The 14,272-nt window shown below is 37.2% G+C and overlaps 1 protein-coding gene across 1 annotated transcript in view; it reads left to right on the forward strand.

The window, feature by feature from the left end:
- Positions 1-2,715: 2,715 nt before the first annotated feature.
- The window catches only part of LOC135203209 (integrin alpha-PS3-like), a 41,529-nt gene continuing 29,972 nt past the window's right edge, over positions 2,716-14,272 (forward strand). The window contains exons 1-4 of the mRNA XM_064232962.1: positions 2,716-2,871; positions 8,112-8,388; positions 12,726-12,856; positions 14,015-14,130. Of these exons, the coding sequence (XP_064089032.1) occupies positions 8,165-8,388; positions 12,726-12,856; positions 14,015-14,130 (471 nt within the window). The 5' untranslated portion in view covers positions 2,716-2,871; positions 8,112-8,164. The remainder of the gene's footprint in view (positions 2,872-8,111; positions 8,389-12,725; positions 12,857-14,014; positions 14,131-14,272) is intronic.

Consider the following 14,272-nt stretch of genomic DNA (forward strand, 5'->3'; position numbering starts at 1 on the left):
TTGCTCAACACTGTTGCTTTTTCGGGAAACTAAACTAATATTCTAAGAATTAAAATTATGACATCAGCCAATATTCGAGATCTTCATTATCAAATTTGGCGATGGTTATTTTTTGGGAAATCTCAGGCCTAGAGGATAAGTTTGGCATTTTGAGCCTCCAGTCTTAAGATGGATTGTGTATATTATCAGTTGCTATAGAGTTTTGCTTATCGTAGGCACCACGGCGCCACGAACTTTACGGGAGTTCAAGGAATTCTTATAGAAATAGCTACCGGGCTTCAAGAGACTAAAATAAATCAATAACTTTGCTAATAATTAGCAAAAAAATGAGGCATTGCAGAAGACTGGTGTCTTTTACTCCCATTTTTGCCTCTGAGTATTTGCAGTCCCAGTAAATAATACCTCTAATTAATAGTCTTGGCATTTTCGCGATAAAAGAGGAAATATTCTGCTCCTTGTCTTTAACTTTTATGAATTTTTCGAGGTGATTTCTATATAATAAAATTTCCTTGTGCTGACTTTGAATAACAGTATGACTTTAAAAACTCGAAAATTAGAAAACAGAAATTAGAATGAGCAACTGGAGTCAGTTTCGCAGAAGCTAGAAATACAACATATTAACAGCAACTCCAGAATAATGCATTTCTCTTCAGTTCAAGAAAATGTTAACATTCCAACCAAAAATTCATAGTAGCAGCTGGGAAGAAAGCGGATAAGTTTTTCGACTCCTCGGTTTCACATCGATATTGCATAAACAAATGAGAGAGAGAGAGAGAGAGAGAGAGAGAGAGAGAGAGGAGAGAGAGAGAGAGAGAGCGAGCTTAGAAAATAAGAATTTTCATGTGGAAATAAGCTAAAGTCTTACCACACATTCACTCATATTTTTGGTCACTAGAAATAATTTTTTTTTCTTTTTTTCATCCCCGAGGCTTCCAATAACTTACGTGCCCTAAATTTTAAGTGTTTATCATGTATAAAAGACGCTGCAATTGATAGGCCCTCCTGTAGATTGGTAATAACTTTGTGTTCATGGGAGTTTTATTCTTTGATAGGCCCTCCTGTAGATTGGTAATAACTTTGTGTTCTATGATTAATTCTGAAATAATTAAAATAAGAACTGATGTGTCATTTTACGTTGGCAATAACGAAAGCTGCAACAACGTTATTACTTAAACTTATCAGCTTCTCTCTCTCTCTCTCTCTCTCCCTCTCTCTATTCCATGTTTGTTCTAGTTACATTCAATTTCCCTTCAGCCTTTTATTCATCTTGTCTTTGGCGTTTTAACTTTTGCCCAATGGATCGTTTGTATCTTTCAAAGTTTACTTTAAACTTTCTTTAGCAGAAGGGAGGATGGAATTTTGATCACATCAAAACATCTTCCCACGAAACTTTACATACCCAGATTTTCATTTTTCCAAAAAGGTACATTAGCAATTGATGTTTACTTTTGGGATCGAATATAACGGCTATGGACGCTTGTTTGCAATATGAGTTCAATCAATAGATCGTGTTAGAGATATAATACTTCTATAGCAGTTATTTTGGAACCCTGCCAGATTTTCGTTACGATGTCCTCCTAAACTAACATCACATTTGACATAACATCACCCAGTATGGCGCCATATCTGTCGAGAGTTCTCAATGTCTTAAAGGAAATTACGTAGAGAGGAAATACGAAAATCGTTTGGAGGCTAAATTCCTTTAATACGACAATCGCAGTTGTACAAAATGGCTTCGTGCCTCAAGTTAGTTAAACAGTGATTTTCATCGAATAAAAGATACATGCTAAAAAATCGAGGTCAGCGTGTCGCACTTAATTAAGATGATTTTGTTTAAGAAGTCTCGATGTTCCCGCAAGAAGAAAACTCCTTGGGAAAATCACTGGTGTCTTTCCTCAGAGCGGCAGTGGAGAAGTGGCGAAGACAGGACTTGAAATAACGAATTTGCTGGTTTATTGCCTTCAGCACAATCCTGATAACACATGACTGACCTCTGTCCGCATTGAATGGATTTTGTTCTCAAATAAGTTTTCTTTCCTAGTTTGGATTGATAATTTCTCCGCTTTAAGACATTGCAGCTCATATCTTTTCCTATGTCTAACACCACAGCGTACTTGATGGGTCCACGCTCCAGTAAAACATGACATAAGCATCAAGTCAGCGATGTATCGCTCTAAGATCACAAACAAGTTGAATACACGTCAACGACTTCTTGATAGCTCTAACCAGTGCTTCAAGCGAGTATCCTGCACTTGCCAGAGGTTCGGTCTTATTGTTTTTTTCTTTTACATTTTGCGATATATATATATATATATATATATATATATATAATATATATATATATATATATATATATATGACAGATTTACTGTAGTGTGGACGCACCTTGAGTCTTCTTATTGTAAGAACAATTTAGACACAAATACTAATGCAAAAGTGGTCTCTCGTCCTCTGTCACCCCTCGTTTTCTTTACGTCAATTTGGCGCCATTTAGATGTCCGTCATTGGCCTGAGAAACGACAGAAAAAAATATTATTGATGACAGAAAACAAGACAAACGTCTAAGACTTATATGTATCGCTCTCAGAATACATATAAGCTGGTCTATACAGAGTTAGCATTTGCTCTGTAAGGAGAGAAAATCAAAACGGCGAAAGCATTCTTAGGATTAGGAGTGACGCAAGACTTAGTTTCCGGTAAGCGTAATCAAGAGGGTGTGCGATTTTGGTAGAAGCGTTGAACGGCACACACATGAGTGACGGAGACTGACTCACAAGTCGCATTCCCATTCTTACGCTGTGCTGTTACAAATTCAAGTGCTGCACTTGATAATGCGGTGATTACGAGGTCATCGAATGCTCAGGAAACGAGGTGAGTTTCGGCTTTGAAATTCATTTTGTTTTAAGTGGCTGGCTATAGATTTTTTCGTAGCTGTATCACGCGCCATGTACTGTGCTTCTCTTGGAATGGACATTTATGCAGGATGATCGTTCCCAACAAAACGACATGCCTGTGAACTTCTCTTTCTATAAATTGCGTACATCTCACCCAGTTTCTTGTCCAGAGTGTTATCACCTAAAGAAAGTAAGCTTATAAGATTCGCTAACCGCTTTCATGAGAATTTAGTATGGTATTATTCTGTCGCGGATAAACTGAAGCATCGAAGTGTTTTACCTTATCTCTTCTTAGACGTCTGAAGAATAATTTCGTAAGTAAAAGTCCTTTCATGAAGCGTCTTCTATTCAAACTAGAATTAGGTGGGATTTTTCTTAGAAAACCGGTATGTACCCACCTTTGCGGCGTGTTTAGCACAAGCCCGTTGGCGATGACAGTAAAAAACATAAACAAAAGACTGTAAATATCATACGGATAATAACCCCCAAGAAATATTAGCCCTAGATAACGACCAGCGAAAATCCTTGGGGGTCGCCTTCTAGGAAAGATCCCTTAGATGCCACCTTCGACCTTTAGCAGAGAAAAGGCTCCTTGTCGTCTATAGGATGTAGTAGAGTTTTGTATTTCCGTTCCGTTGAGGTCATTCTGGTTTGAGGCTGATGGTGTGTCGATTCAGAAGGAGGGTAAATATGAGACTTGGAATAAATCTGTTTCATAAACTTCTCGTGATGAAAGTGTACCCTCTAAGTGAGCCGTTAAATTAACAGATAAAAAAATGTTGAGTAAAATGGAAAGATTTCAGCTTCAAAAGTCCTCCAGTGTCGATTTTGTATCATCCCTCTTTGATGAAGCTTCATTCGTAATATCATACATGATGATCCATGAAGAGTATATAACAATTAAGATTACAAGTTAAGAAAGATTCCACAGCAAAGAATGAAGTTATCGTGAAAAATATCACAGACTAGAGTGAAAATGAAGTATCATTATCACCTGACACTGGTGATTGTGATATTTCAGTTTGGGGAACGTACTATAGCATTGCTGATAGTTAAATTCAGTGTCATTCAGTGCATGAACATTTAAAGGACCTGTCATGCTTATCATAAATCCGACAAGTAGTTTTATTTAACATAGCAAATACATAGACGTCCAGAGTGACCCACGGTTACCAACAGATGAAAAACACACTTTGATGGAAATTTTGAAACAGCGTTCCTCTTCTCCGTTTTTCCGAATTGATTTGGACAAAAGAAGTTTCTAATGCGCAGCAGACCATAAGACAGTACCAGAAGCTTATAATGAAAGTCAAGTGGGTTGCAAGACAATCAGGAAAAAGGATCAGTGAAATGCTGGCAAGAGGGGTGTTTGGGAATTACCTTAACAAACGGCTTCCGGATAAAACGCAAAGTCCTCTAGGAGGTTGCAGAACGTAGAGACCTTCACCTGTAAAGAGAAAGAGAGGATTGAAAAGAGAGAGAAAAGTAAGAGCATTTATTAGAGATAAACTATTTAGAGGTATATCTGTATCATGATTCTGCACCTGAGTTTGATAACAAACAATCATTGATTATTTTAATATATTTAATCCTTTCAATTAGAGGAACAGATAGTTTTAAAAAAGTTTGAGAAACTTGTCTTATTATACACAAACACTATATACATAATTACATACACACACACACACACACACACACACACACACACACATATATATATATAAACTGAGAACTACAGTTCCTTCTTAACTTCTCCAATTCTCCATACTTGTTGGTCATGCGGGTTCGAATCCTGCTGCAGACATCAAAATTGCTTCATATTCTTGCATTTGGATCTCAGGTCACAGACTGACTGACAGTGTTGCCAACCCAAATCAGGTCGCTAGTTTATCATTCCAATATTACACTGACTTTTAATTATCATTTTTATTTTGCTCTGAACCGGCATTATTTATGGTAGGCCTTTTGAAAGGAAAGAGTCAGTAACCGTAACTTACTAATGAACTTGACTGCATTGTCTCATCTGCTGAAAAGTTTTAGGTATATGAATCTAAAAAAAAATAATTAAGTCTATGGCGTTAGCTTTATTTCTAGAGATCGTACAAATGATTACGAGGTTGAGAAGTTAAGAAAAAAAAAACAAACAAACAAGCTATTCACAACTGTGTCTGTCTCTGCTACCATCATATCTCTCTCTGGAACTAAGGAAACGAAACACTCCTATAACTTTCTGAGAACTATATTATTATGATAATTGAGTTTCCAATAACCCCATCCTGTTTTACTTTACAAATTTTCCTACAACTGATAGGCTTAACATCCCGTGTCCTTGAATATGTTTTATATTTAATCTGAAAGACAGCAAAAAATATTAGTTCAAAGGACCCTGCACTTTCTAAGGATTTTCAAAAATGAAGTACTACTTGGCGTTAAAGTCATAAACCCCAGATAACAGACAAACTGTTTGTAAGGTTCCTCCTTTCATCTAAAACCAATAAGTCAATCTGGGGTTTATGATTCGGAAGTCAAGTGTTTTATTAATTTTACAAAAGCCAAAGAAAGTGCAGAGTCTTTTGAACTAATTTATATTTTGTGATATTTCTGTTTAAATTATAAAGCATATTCAAGGTTTCGAGATGTTGATTCCATCAGATATAGGAGTTATTCTTCAATAACTGGACGAGTCACACGTTCTGATCAATTGTCCTCTGTCAATGCCACGCAGACATATATATCCAAACTTGAGTTATGAGTCTTGGAGTACTTTGTTAAATGAAAATGATAACATCGTTGATCTGGGTACATATAGGTTTATGAAGTTCTTCATATTCATAAGTAAATTGCGGCTTTGTCTTCTGTTTTATGTTTTTCTTCAAATAAACTTTTCCTTTTTTTCAAGCATTATGTGCATTAGGACTTGATACTGACAATTTGATGTTTATGAATGAATGAGTTTCAGAAAAATGATACTTATGCGACTACGTTTTTCTCTATAGTAAGCTCCTTTTTCGTTTTTTATAACCTTATATGCTTATTTGTACTTTTGATGTATTTTTCTTTGCGAGAACAAAAGAGATTACTTTGTATATTTTGTATTATATTTCTTTTTGGACAAATTTGTACTAATAGCTGTATATTTTATCAGTAAAATAACTAACTAACTAACTAACTATTTAAAACATGACTCATGTTCGGTTGCCATGCAGCCCGTCAAACTCTTGGCAGGGAATACCTTTGGCAATCAGAGAATTAGCAACCTTCTGTCACCTCATCTCTCGAATGTATTTATTTTCATAACGCCTAAGTTCATTTGCATTGAGAAACAATTCAGCTCATTAATACTCGGTATCGTGTAAATGTAAACTGACTTATCTTCTCCAATTGATTTTCCAAGTGAAAATAAATATAACCTATTGGAATATATTACAGTCCACCCGCTTGTCACCGCTCAAGCGTTCAGGGTCCACAGTCAAATGCTTTGAGGAAATAACAAAATATACCGTCACATTCATCTGTATTTTTTAAATAATCTAGTTCCACGTTGGACGAGTCGGTTTCGAGCTCGGCTACCAATCCAGTGGTCCGAAGTTCGATTCTCGGCTCAGCCAACGCGGAACCAGAGGAATTTATTTCTGGTGATAGAAATTTATTTCTCGATATAATGTGGTTCGGATCCCGCAATAAGCTGTAGGTCCCGTTGCTAGGTATCTAATTGGTTCCAATACCCTGTTTTTTTCCATCTGTCCATCCGCCTATGGTGTTTGCGCATGGTAACACTGCGTCCCGGGCTTTAAATAATATCCTATTTCGAATATTAACGGTGTAAGTCGCATGCAGTAATTTATTAAAACACTTTTCAGTTGCAAATGTACTCCCAGATATCCTTTTATTTACCTAAAACTTACACATAGCGTAACTATTTAAAGCCCTGGACGCAGTGTTACCATACGCAAACACCAGAGGCGGATGGACAGATGGAAAAAAACTAAGTATAGTTACGTATAAATATCTAATCCTTCGGGCCAGCACTAGGAGACCTGTTAATCAGCTCAGTGGTCTGGTAAAACTAAGATATACATTTGAAATAACCGCATCCTTTCAAAAGCCGCGTTTACCATCAGTGGAAGTTGAATGACACTGAACATGAAACTTTCTTGCGGAGCTGACCTTGCTATAAGTAGGCCTGCAAGTCTCCTTTACTACGCCATAAAAAGCTACTCAAATTCGTTAGATCAAAAGATCACCAACAAAGCGTCTTTGTTACCGTTAAAAATCTTCTGTGGTTTGTCGCTATAAAATAACGGGCTTTGAAAAAGCTGTTGGTTATCAAACTTAGATTTGATCAACTTGAACCCTTTAATCTAAACTTCTTTCCAGACAAAATGATTCCAGGGGGACAGGATTTTTTCTGTCAAAAGTGAGAACAAAATGCGCGGTAAATGGCATTCCTTCCATGAAACATTAAATTTGTATGACACGGTTGCTAACAAACGAAGTAAGTCTAGAAACCATTAGGAAATTATTTCATAATTTTGTTGTTTCTCCCTTTCAGTAGTTTCGATATAGCGTGAATAAATGTGCGCTGAATATGATTACAATTTAATCATGAAGATCTCGCGTGAAGGAAAATGAGTTCGGTTTCTCTGTCAATCTGGTTCACTGAGATGTGCAATGACGTAGGCGAAGCAAATTAGAACAAATAATATAAATTTCCTAAACTTTACAGTTTATCATTGGACCAGATATCTCCGACATCCTAAGTTGGAAGAGGGCCCAATCTTATAACACTTGGAGTTAGTGAATTCTTAGTTAAAATAATGAACAATATTGACCCTGTGTCAGGATAGCTATGTTTGAAGGTAAGTGGAAAGAGGGCGTTAGGTGAATTGTAGAGCTTACCTCTCAAAGAGGTCATACGTATGCCTCTTAAAAGATTTCAAGATAAAGAATGAATGAAACAGAGGCAGGAGAAGAATGTTTAAAAAGGGAACTAAGAACTCAGACGACTGTTGATTTCCGTAGATATAATTTACGGTATCTGGATCCTGGCAGGTGTTTCCTGACGTCGTGAAATGATAGGATACTTTATCTCCGGGTTAAGAAAGCGACAGAGTAAAGAGTAGCTGGAGAAAAGAGGTGGTGAAGCCACCAATTGTAGTGAAAAAATAAATTATGTGGAAATCTCGTAACTACTTACAAACGAATGCTTTTCCGCAGATTACTACACCGGTGAAGAAACTACGTAGGAACTTTTACGTCATCATCTGACGATGCTATTATCAAGACTTCGGAAACCGCCTACAGGTGGTTCCAGATGCTTGTTATTTCACCTCCTTCTGCTGTCTGAATGGGGTGCGTTGGTCGCTTTTAACCTGGAACCGGAGTCCTACAACATTTTTGAAGATCCCTTGATTGATGAGTTGTCCTGGGGACGAGAGACCTACTTTGGATTTTCAGTCGCTCTCCAGAAAAACCCCGCGGACGGATCCTCGTGGTGAGTACAGACCCAAAAAGTGTTTCAGATTATTTGGAATATTTCCAGTTTATCTCTTTGTAGCTGAATCTAATGCTTTCGTAATGAACATGAAATTAAATTTCGTTACCCCGAACGCCAGATCTCAAATCTGGATGAACTAAGAGGGTTAGTGCAGTGGTTCTTAACCTGGGGGCCGGCCCCCCTAGGGACGCGTCAGCAATTTCTAGGGGAGGCTCGAGCCCTAGGGAAAAATAAAAAAATCATCTCATTATATTCGTTATTCTCTTAACAAGAGTAAGAGTAAGGAACCAATATTCGAAATTCTATAAAAAAAAATTCAAAAGTATCGTCTTGTACCGTTACTCTCTTATAGTCTACTACTCTAGTTAGGCTCGTTGGGCTGACCATGTTTTGTAATTATTGACCTCCCTTCCTATCCCTCGAAACCCCGTCTCTCTCTCATTTTGCAAATTTTCCTTTAAATCTGGGATGGAATTTTACTCATAGATGCAAGGGGGGCGTGAAAGAAAGGACCAACTCTTAGAGGGGGCGTGGTCATAAAAAGGTTAAGAACCACTGGGTTAGTGAATTGTTTCACAGACAAGATATCCTTTTAGAAGGCAACACAATCGACTCGTTGGTCATTTATGTTTGTAAGAGAAATGACTCTAAAAAATGATGATTGGTTCACTGGCGCTAGTCTTTCGTTGGGGGCTCTATACTCGGTTTTTTTTCCATCTGTCCACCCGCCTGTGGTGTTTGCGTATGGTAACACTGCGTCTTGGGCTTAAGGTAGTTACATTCAGCTTACATTCAACACTAATAATAATATTCTATTTCGAATATTAACGGTGTAATTCGCATACAGTAAATTATTAAAACACTTTTCAGTTGCAAATGTACACCCAGATATCCTTTTAGAAGGCAACACAATCGACTCGTTGGTCGTTTATGTTTGTAAGAGAAATGACTCTAGAAAATGATAATTGGTTCACTGGCTCTCTAGTCTCTCCTTGGTGGCTCTAGTGAAAAACCGTCATAACATTCATATGAACTGTAATATACTCACTTATTGCAGTGACATCGTCTTCAACCTGTAGTGACATTCTTTGTAGATTATTCTTGTGAATACTAGTATGATTCAAACGTCGTATACATGAGGTTAACCTAAATAAGGAAGAAAGTAAATATGATTCACGAGTCCATGAAAACCAGATTCACTTGACAGTGCCTTTAGGTACCTCATTTTGAAGAAACTGAAAATCATCCACTGGATTTCTCGCCACAGACAAATGAGATCCTTATTGAGTTTTGTCGCCAGTTGTCGTAAGACAGATAGGTTTTATCTGCTCTGCTGCATTATATCAGCCATGTACGTTGCCTTTCTTCTACACATGCACATTCCAAGTATGCCATTCTTCTCGAAATAGCGCGCAAAGTATGAGGTACCGACTATCCTCATTTGTTCTGCAAGATCAGAAAAATTATACCACGGATATTGAAGCTAAAGCGCGTAACTTCATTTGAATTCTAATATTCTAACAAATACCAGTTGAAATCTGCAAACCTCATTTTAAATATATAAAAAGCTTTATTTCAAAATTCAAAGAATTTCAGAAGCGTTGTTAAGAAAGCGTCGTTAGGTTGGCTAAAAAATGTTAGGTTATTCAAGTGTTCTTTCCCTTGGTCTTTAGAACAACAGATGAATTTGAAAGCGGAGTATTTGGAGTGGTTCGCAAACTTTTGTTATCCACTTTTCATGTAGGATACCTGTTCATGGCCCACCAACCGCCTGGAAGTTGTCTCCTGTGGTTTTATATATGCATATCCTCAGATCATGCCCCCGCCCCCCCTCCAACCCCCCCCTGCCCCCCCCCCCCCCCCCCCCTCTGCATTCTACTAAATGGGATCCCATGTCCAGTTTGAGAGCAACTGATATTTTAGACTGATAATGCAGCGAGGGAAATAGACTTTTCCTTGGAACTAATTGCCTAAAGAGAATCAGCCATTATGGTATAAAAGTGAGGGGTGACATAACTAGAAAAGATAAATGCAATGAAACAAATGAAAGCAATCACTGAATAGCACTATTAGATAGCGTAAATTACTACAGAGCGTTATACCTGTTCTTCTACAAAACCTATCTGAAAATCTTAGTTCCTTTTATTTTTTCTTTCCGTCTCCCTTTTTGAAATTGTCAAACGCCGACACAAGACAACAGTTGATCATGCTATTTCTCTCTCTCTCTCTCTCTCTCTCTCTCTCTCTCTCTCTCTCTCTCTCTCTCTCTCCTTATTTTTTCTAGAATGATTTTTACTGACATTCGCTCAAACGCCTATGCCGCCCTCTCGACCTTCTACCCTAACAGGTTCGGGTAGTGCCGTCGGTGCACCTCACGGGGTACACTGTAGACAAGAGGTTCTTTGCAGCATCCCTTCGGCCCATAGCTGCAACCTCTCTCATTCCTTTTACAGTACCTCCATTCATATTATCTTTCTTCCATCTTGCTATCCACTCTCTTCTAATAATGATTTTATAGTGCAACTGCGAGGTTTTCCTTCTGTTATACCTTTCAAGGCTACCTACTCTTAATTCATTTCCTTCCCAGCGCTGAATGACCGCACAGGTCCCAGTGCTTGGCCTTTGGCCTAAACTCTACATTCTCTTTGACGTTGTTATATGGAAGTCCTCGTCACTCCTTCAACCTCAGTCATCCCTACCACTTCTCCAAACCATATCGGTCTAGAGTGGTTCTCAACTTTTTTATTATCACGCCCCTTCGAAGAGTTGGTCCTTCCTTCCACGCCTCCCTTGCATCTACGAGTAAAATTCCCGCCCAGATTTAAAGGAAAATAAAAAAGAAGAAGAGAAAGTAAGGCGTTTCGAGGGACTGGGAGGGAGGTAAATAATGACAAAACGTGGTAAGCCCAATGAGTCTAACTAGTAGTAGTACTAGGTTGTAGGAAACGAACGTTATGAGGCGACGCTTTTGCATTATTTCAGAGACATCTGAATATTAGTTCCTCATTCTTGTTAAAAGAATAAAGAATTAGAGAATTTTACATTTTTCCTTATGGCTCACGTCTCCCCTGGAAGTTGCTAACGACCACCTGGTGGGGGCACGCCTCTCATATCGAGAACCACAAGTCTGACTCTCTGATCATATCATCATTTCTGTTACGAGTAATGGTGGACGGCAGTACAAGCCAGACCAGATGCCAAGGCTGTTTGAGTAGAACATGTCAAAGGATATATAATTTATTACTCCATAAGTGCAATGAATATGAATTACACATTTACGGGTAAAGTAGAATTTTATGACCACATTGGAATGTAAAAAAACTCAAATTAAATAACTATACAAATAACGAAACTTTCGCAAGAATGAAAGAGCATTAGAGAGGATTAAAACAGAACTTAGGAATTAAAGTGGAAACGAATGACTATTCTGAATTTTAGGGATGGTAAAAGACTTCTGTGCCGAGGTTTTAACATCGACAGGAGCTAGAATCTAGTACAGATCTCATGAGTCATCTTATAAAATTTCATCGATGGTCTTTCATTTTGTCGATCGATGCAATATTGGAAAAAAAAGCACGATGCAGTTTACAAAAAATGAAAAAGCTCAAAAAGATTAAGTTTAAATTTCAGCGGCGCTAAACTGTCAAAAATGCTCCTGTTTTCTTGTCATCAGACTATAATCTTTTGAGCAAAAGCTAGTTCTCTTAAAATCTTTTCATCGAGGGCCACAGAAATGTTCTGCTGTAGAACTTTAAAAACCTTTCGGATAACTGAGATGATGTTCAGAATTTTCTAAAATGGGTCTGAATCTACTAGAATCTGTTTAGATTCCTTTCTTACTTGCAAGATATTCATTTACATTTGGGGCGTGGACATGTTCACACATGTACTAACACATACACATACATATGCACATGTAAGTATGTATATATATGTGTGTGTATACCTATATATACACACAAACACACACACTATATAAATATGTATATTAGTGTGTGTGTTTGTGTGCGCATGTGTGTGTACATAAAACCGTGAGAAAGCATGTATGCTTGTGAGAATAGATCATGCGTCAAGGTATCCTGCTAATTTATGTACGTAAGTCAAGCTCACGATAAAATTCACATTGTTCGAAAGATTTTATTAAGTGTTTATAAATTATACACGAACTTTAACGTTCTTGTCATTGTGGACCCCATAGAACATTGTATAAACTCTCGTGATAGAGTTTTTCCCAACTAAAATTCACATTCTTACCCTCTCAAATCTAGCCTGAACATGACCGAATTCACTCGTGTCGCGCGGGACTGCTACTATACATATTTCCATACTTCCAGGCTTCTCGTGGGAGCTCCTCGCGGGAACTCGAGCTTCTATCCGGATCCGAGGGTCGTGACGGAACCCGGAGCCATCTTCAAGTGCAATGTCCAGAACTCATCCTGCGAAGAACTCTGGATTGATCAGGAAGGTAATCACGTCGTAGAGTAGTTGATTGTGGAACCGCGAAGACGATGCGCGAATCACTTGTTTATTCGTAAAGAAATAATTTTATTTAGATTGCCTCCAGCTACTTTGTTTCTTTTGCTTATTGACATTGTTTACTACAAAAAGCTGTTTATCATGAGGATGTTTCTTTATCGCTTTGTTTTATCGCTTCTTTCTAAACGCATTTAATTTTTTGTTGAGCAGTGGTTATTCATCAATTGTTTACATTCATCTTGGAAAATATCTTCATCTGCCACAGGATGTCAATTAGGTTTTGGAAACCTTGAAGACGTAGTCATAACTAGAAGGTTAGCATGTTAAAGACTAAGTAATTTAAAATTCTCAGCTAGGTGAACATAGTTTGGCTACTAAAATACATGTTTTGTAGGCTACACACCACAGTACCGAAGTTAGAGAAGAGATCATGAAACTTTTCATTTATTGCTTTTTTTACAATTGACAAAGCTCCTGTATATCACTGCATGTATAATAATAGTGTTATCTTTATAGCCATTATTCAGAATTGCTTTCAAAGGTTGAAAATTTATAAGATAATGCTATTATCAGTTATAATAGTAGTAAATGCTGTTTTAAAAAATTATAGGTTCCTCGTAAGGAATAATTTAGTCTTTTGCGTTGAGTTTCATTTGAAATAATTTTGAAAACCTATTAGCTTACAAAAAAATATATTGCCTCAAGCTGTTGTAAAGTGAAATTTTCAGTTTCAAAATTTGCTATATCTACACACACACACACACACACACACACACACACACACACACACACTCACATATATATATATATATATATATATATATATATATAATATCTATATATAGTATATATATATATATATATATATATATATATATATATATATATATATATATATATATATATATATACATATATATATATAGATAGTTAGATAGATATATTTGGACAAATGATTCATTAACAGCTTATATTTAAAAGGGTTTAGTGGAAGTGAAATATTTTTACCGGTCTTTCGTAAAAAAAAAAAAAAAAAAAAAAAAACCTGCTAACTAAAAGCTGAAATTTGCTCCTACATTCTTTCTTTAGCAATATTCCAACAATAGGTGATATCGACTATAATACTCGTATTTTATCTTACATCAAGGAAACGAGGGTCCAGCGGATTTCAGATCGAACTACAGAGATCTGAAAAACAACGGATGGCTCGGCGGTGCCATAGATACGCAACAGACCTCCGGTGGAGGACGGAGAGCATCTGGGGTAAGTAGCAGGAAAAGCTCTTTATTAATCATGGGATTACAATCCTTCATTGAAATTCATTTCCTGAGGCAACTGGTGGTGGAAGTCAGGGAACCGAGACACCAAATTTAAACTCATCTAAGCAAAGATCAATCATTTATCC

The sequence above is a fragment of the Macrobrachium nipponense genome, chromosome 33 (genome assembly GCF_015104395.2).
Source record: "Macrobrachium nipponense isolate FS-2020 chromosome 33, ASM1510439v2, whole genome shotgun sequence".
Classification (NCBI taxonomy): domain Eukaryota; kingdom Metazoa; phylum Arthropoda; class Malacostraca; order Decapoda; family Palaemonidae; genus Macrobrachium; species Macrobrachium nipponense.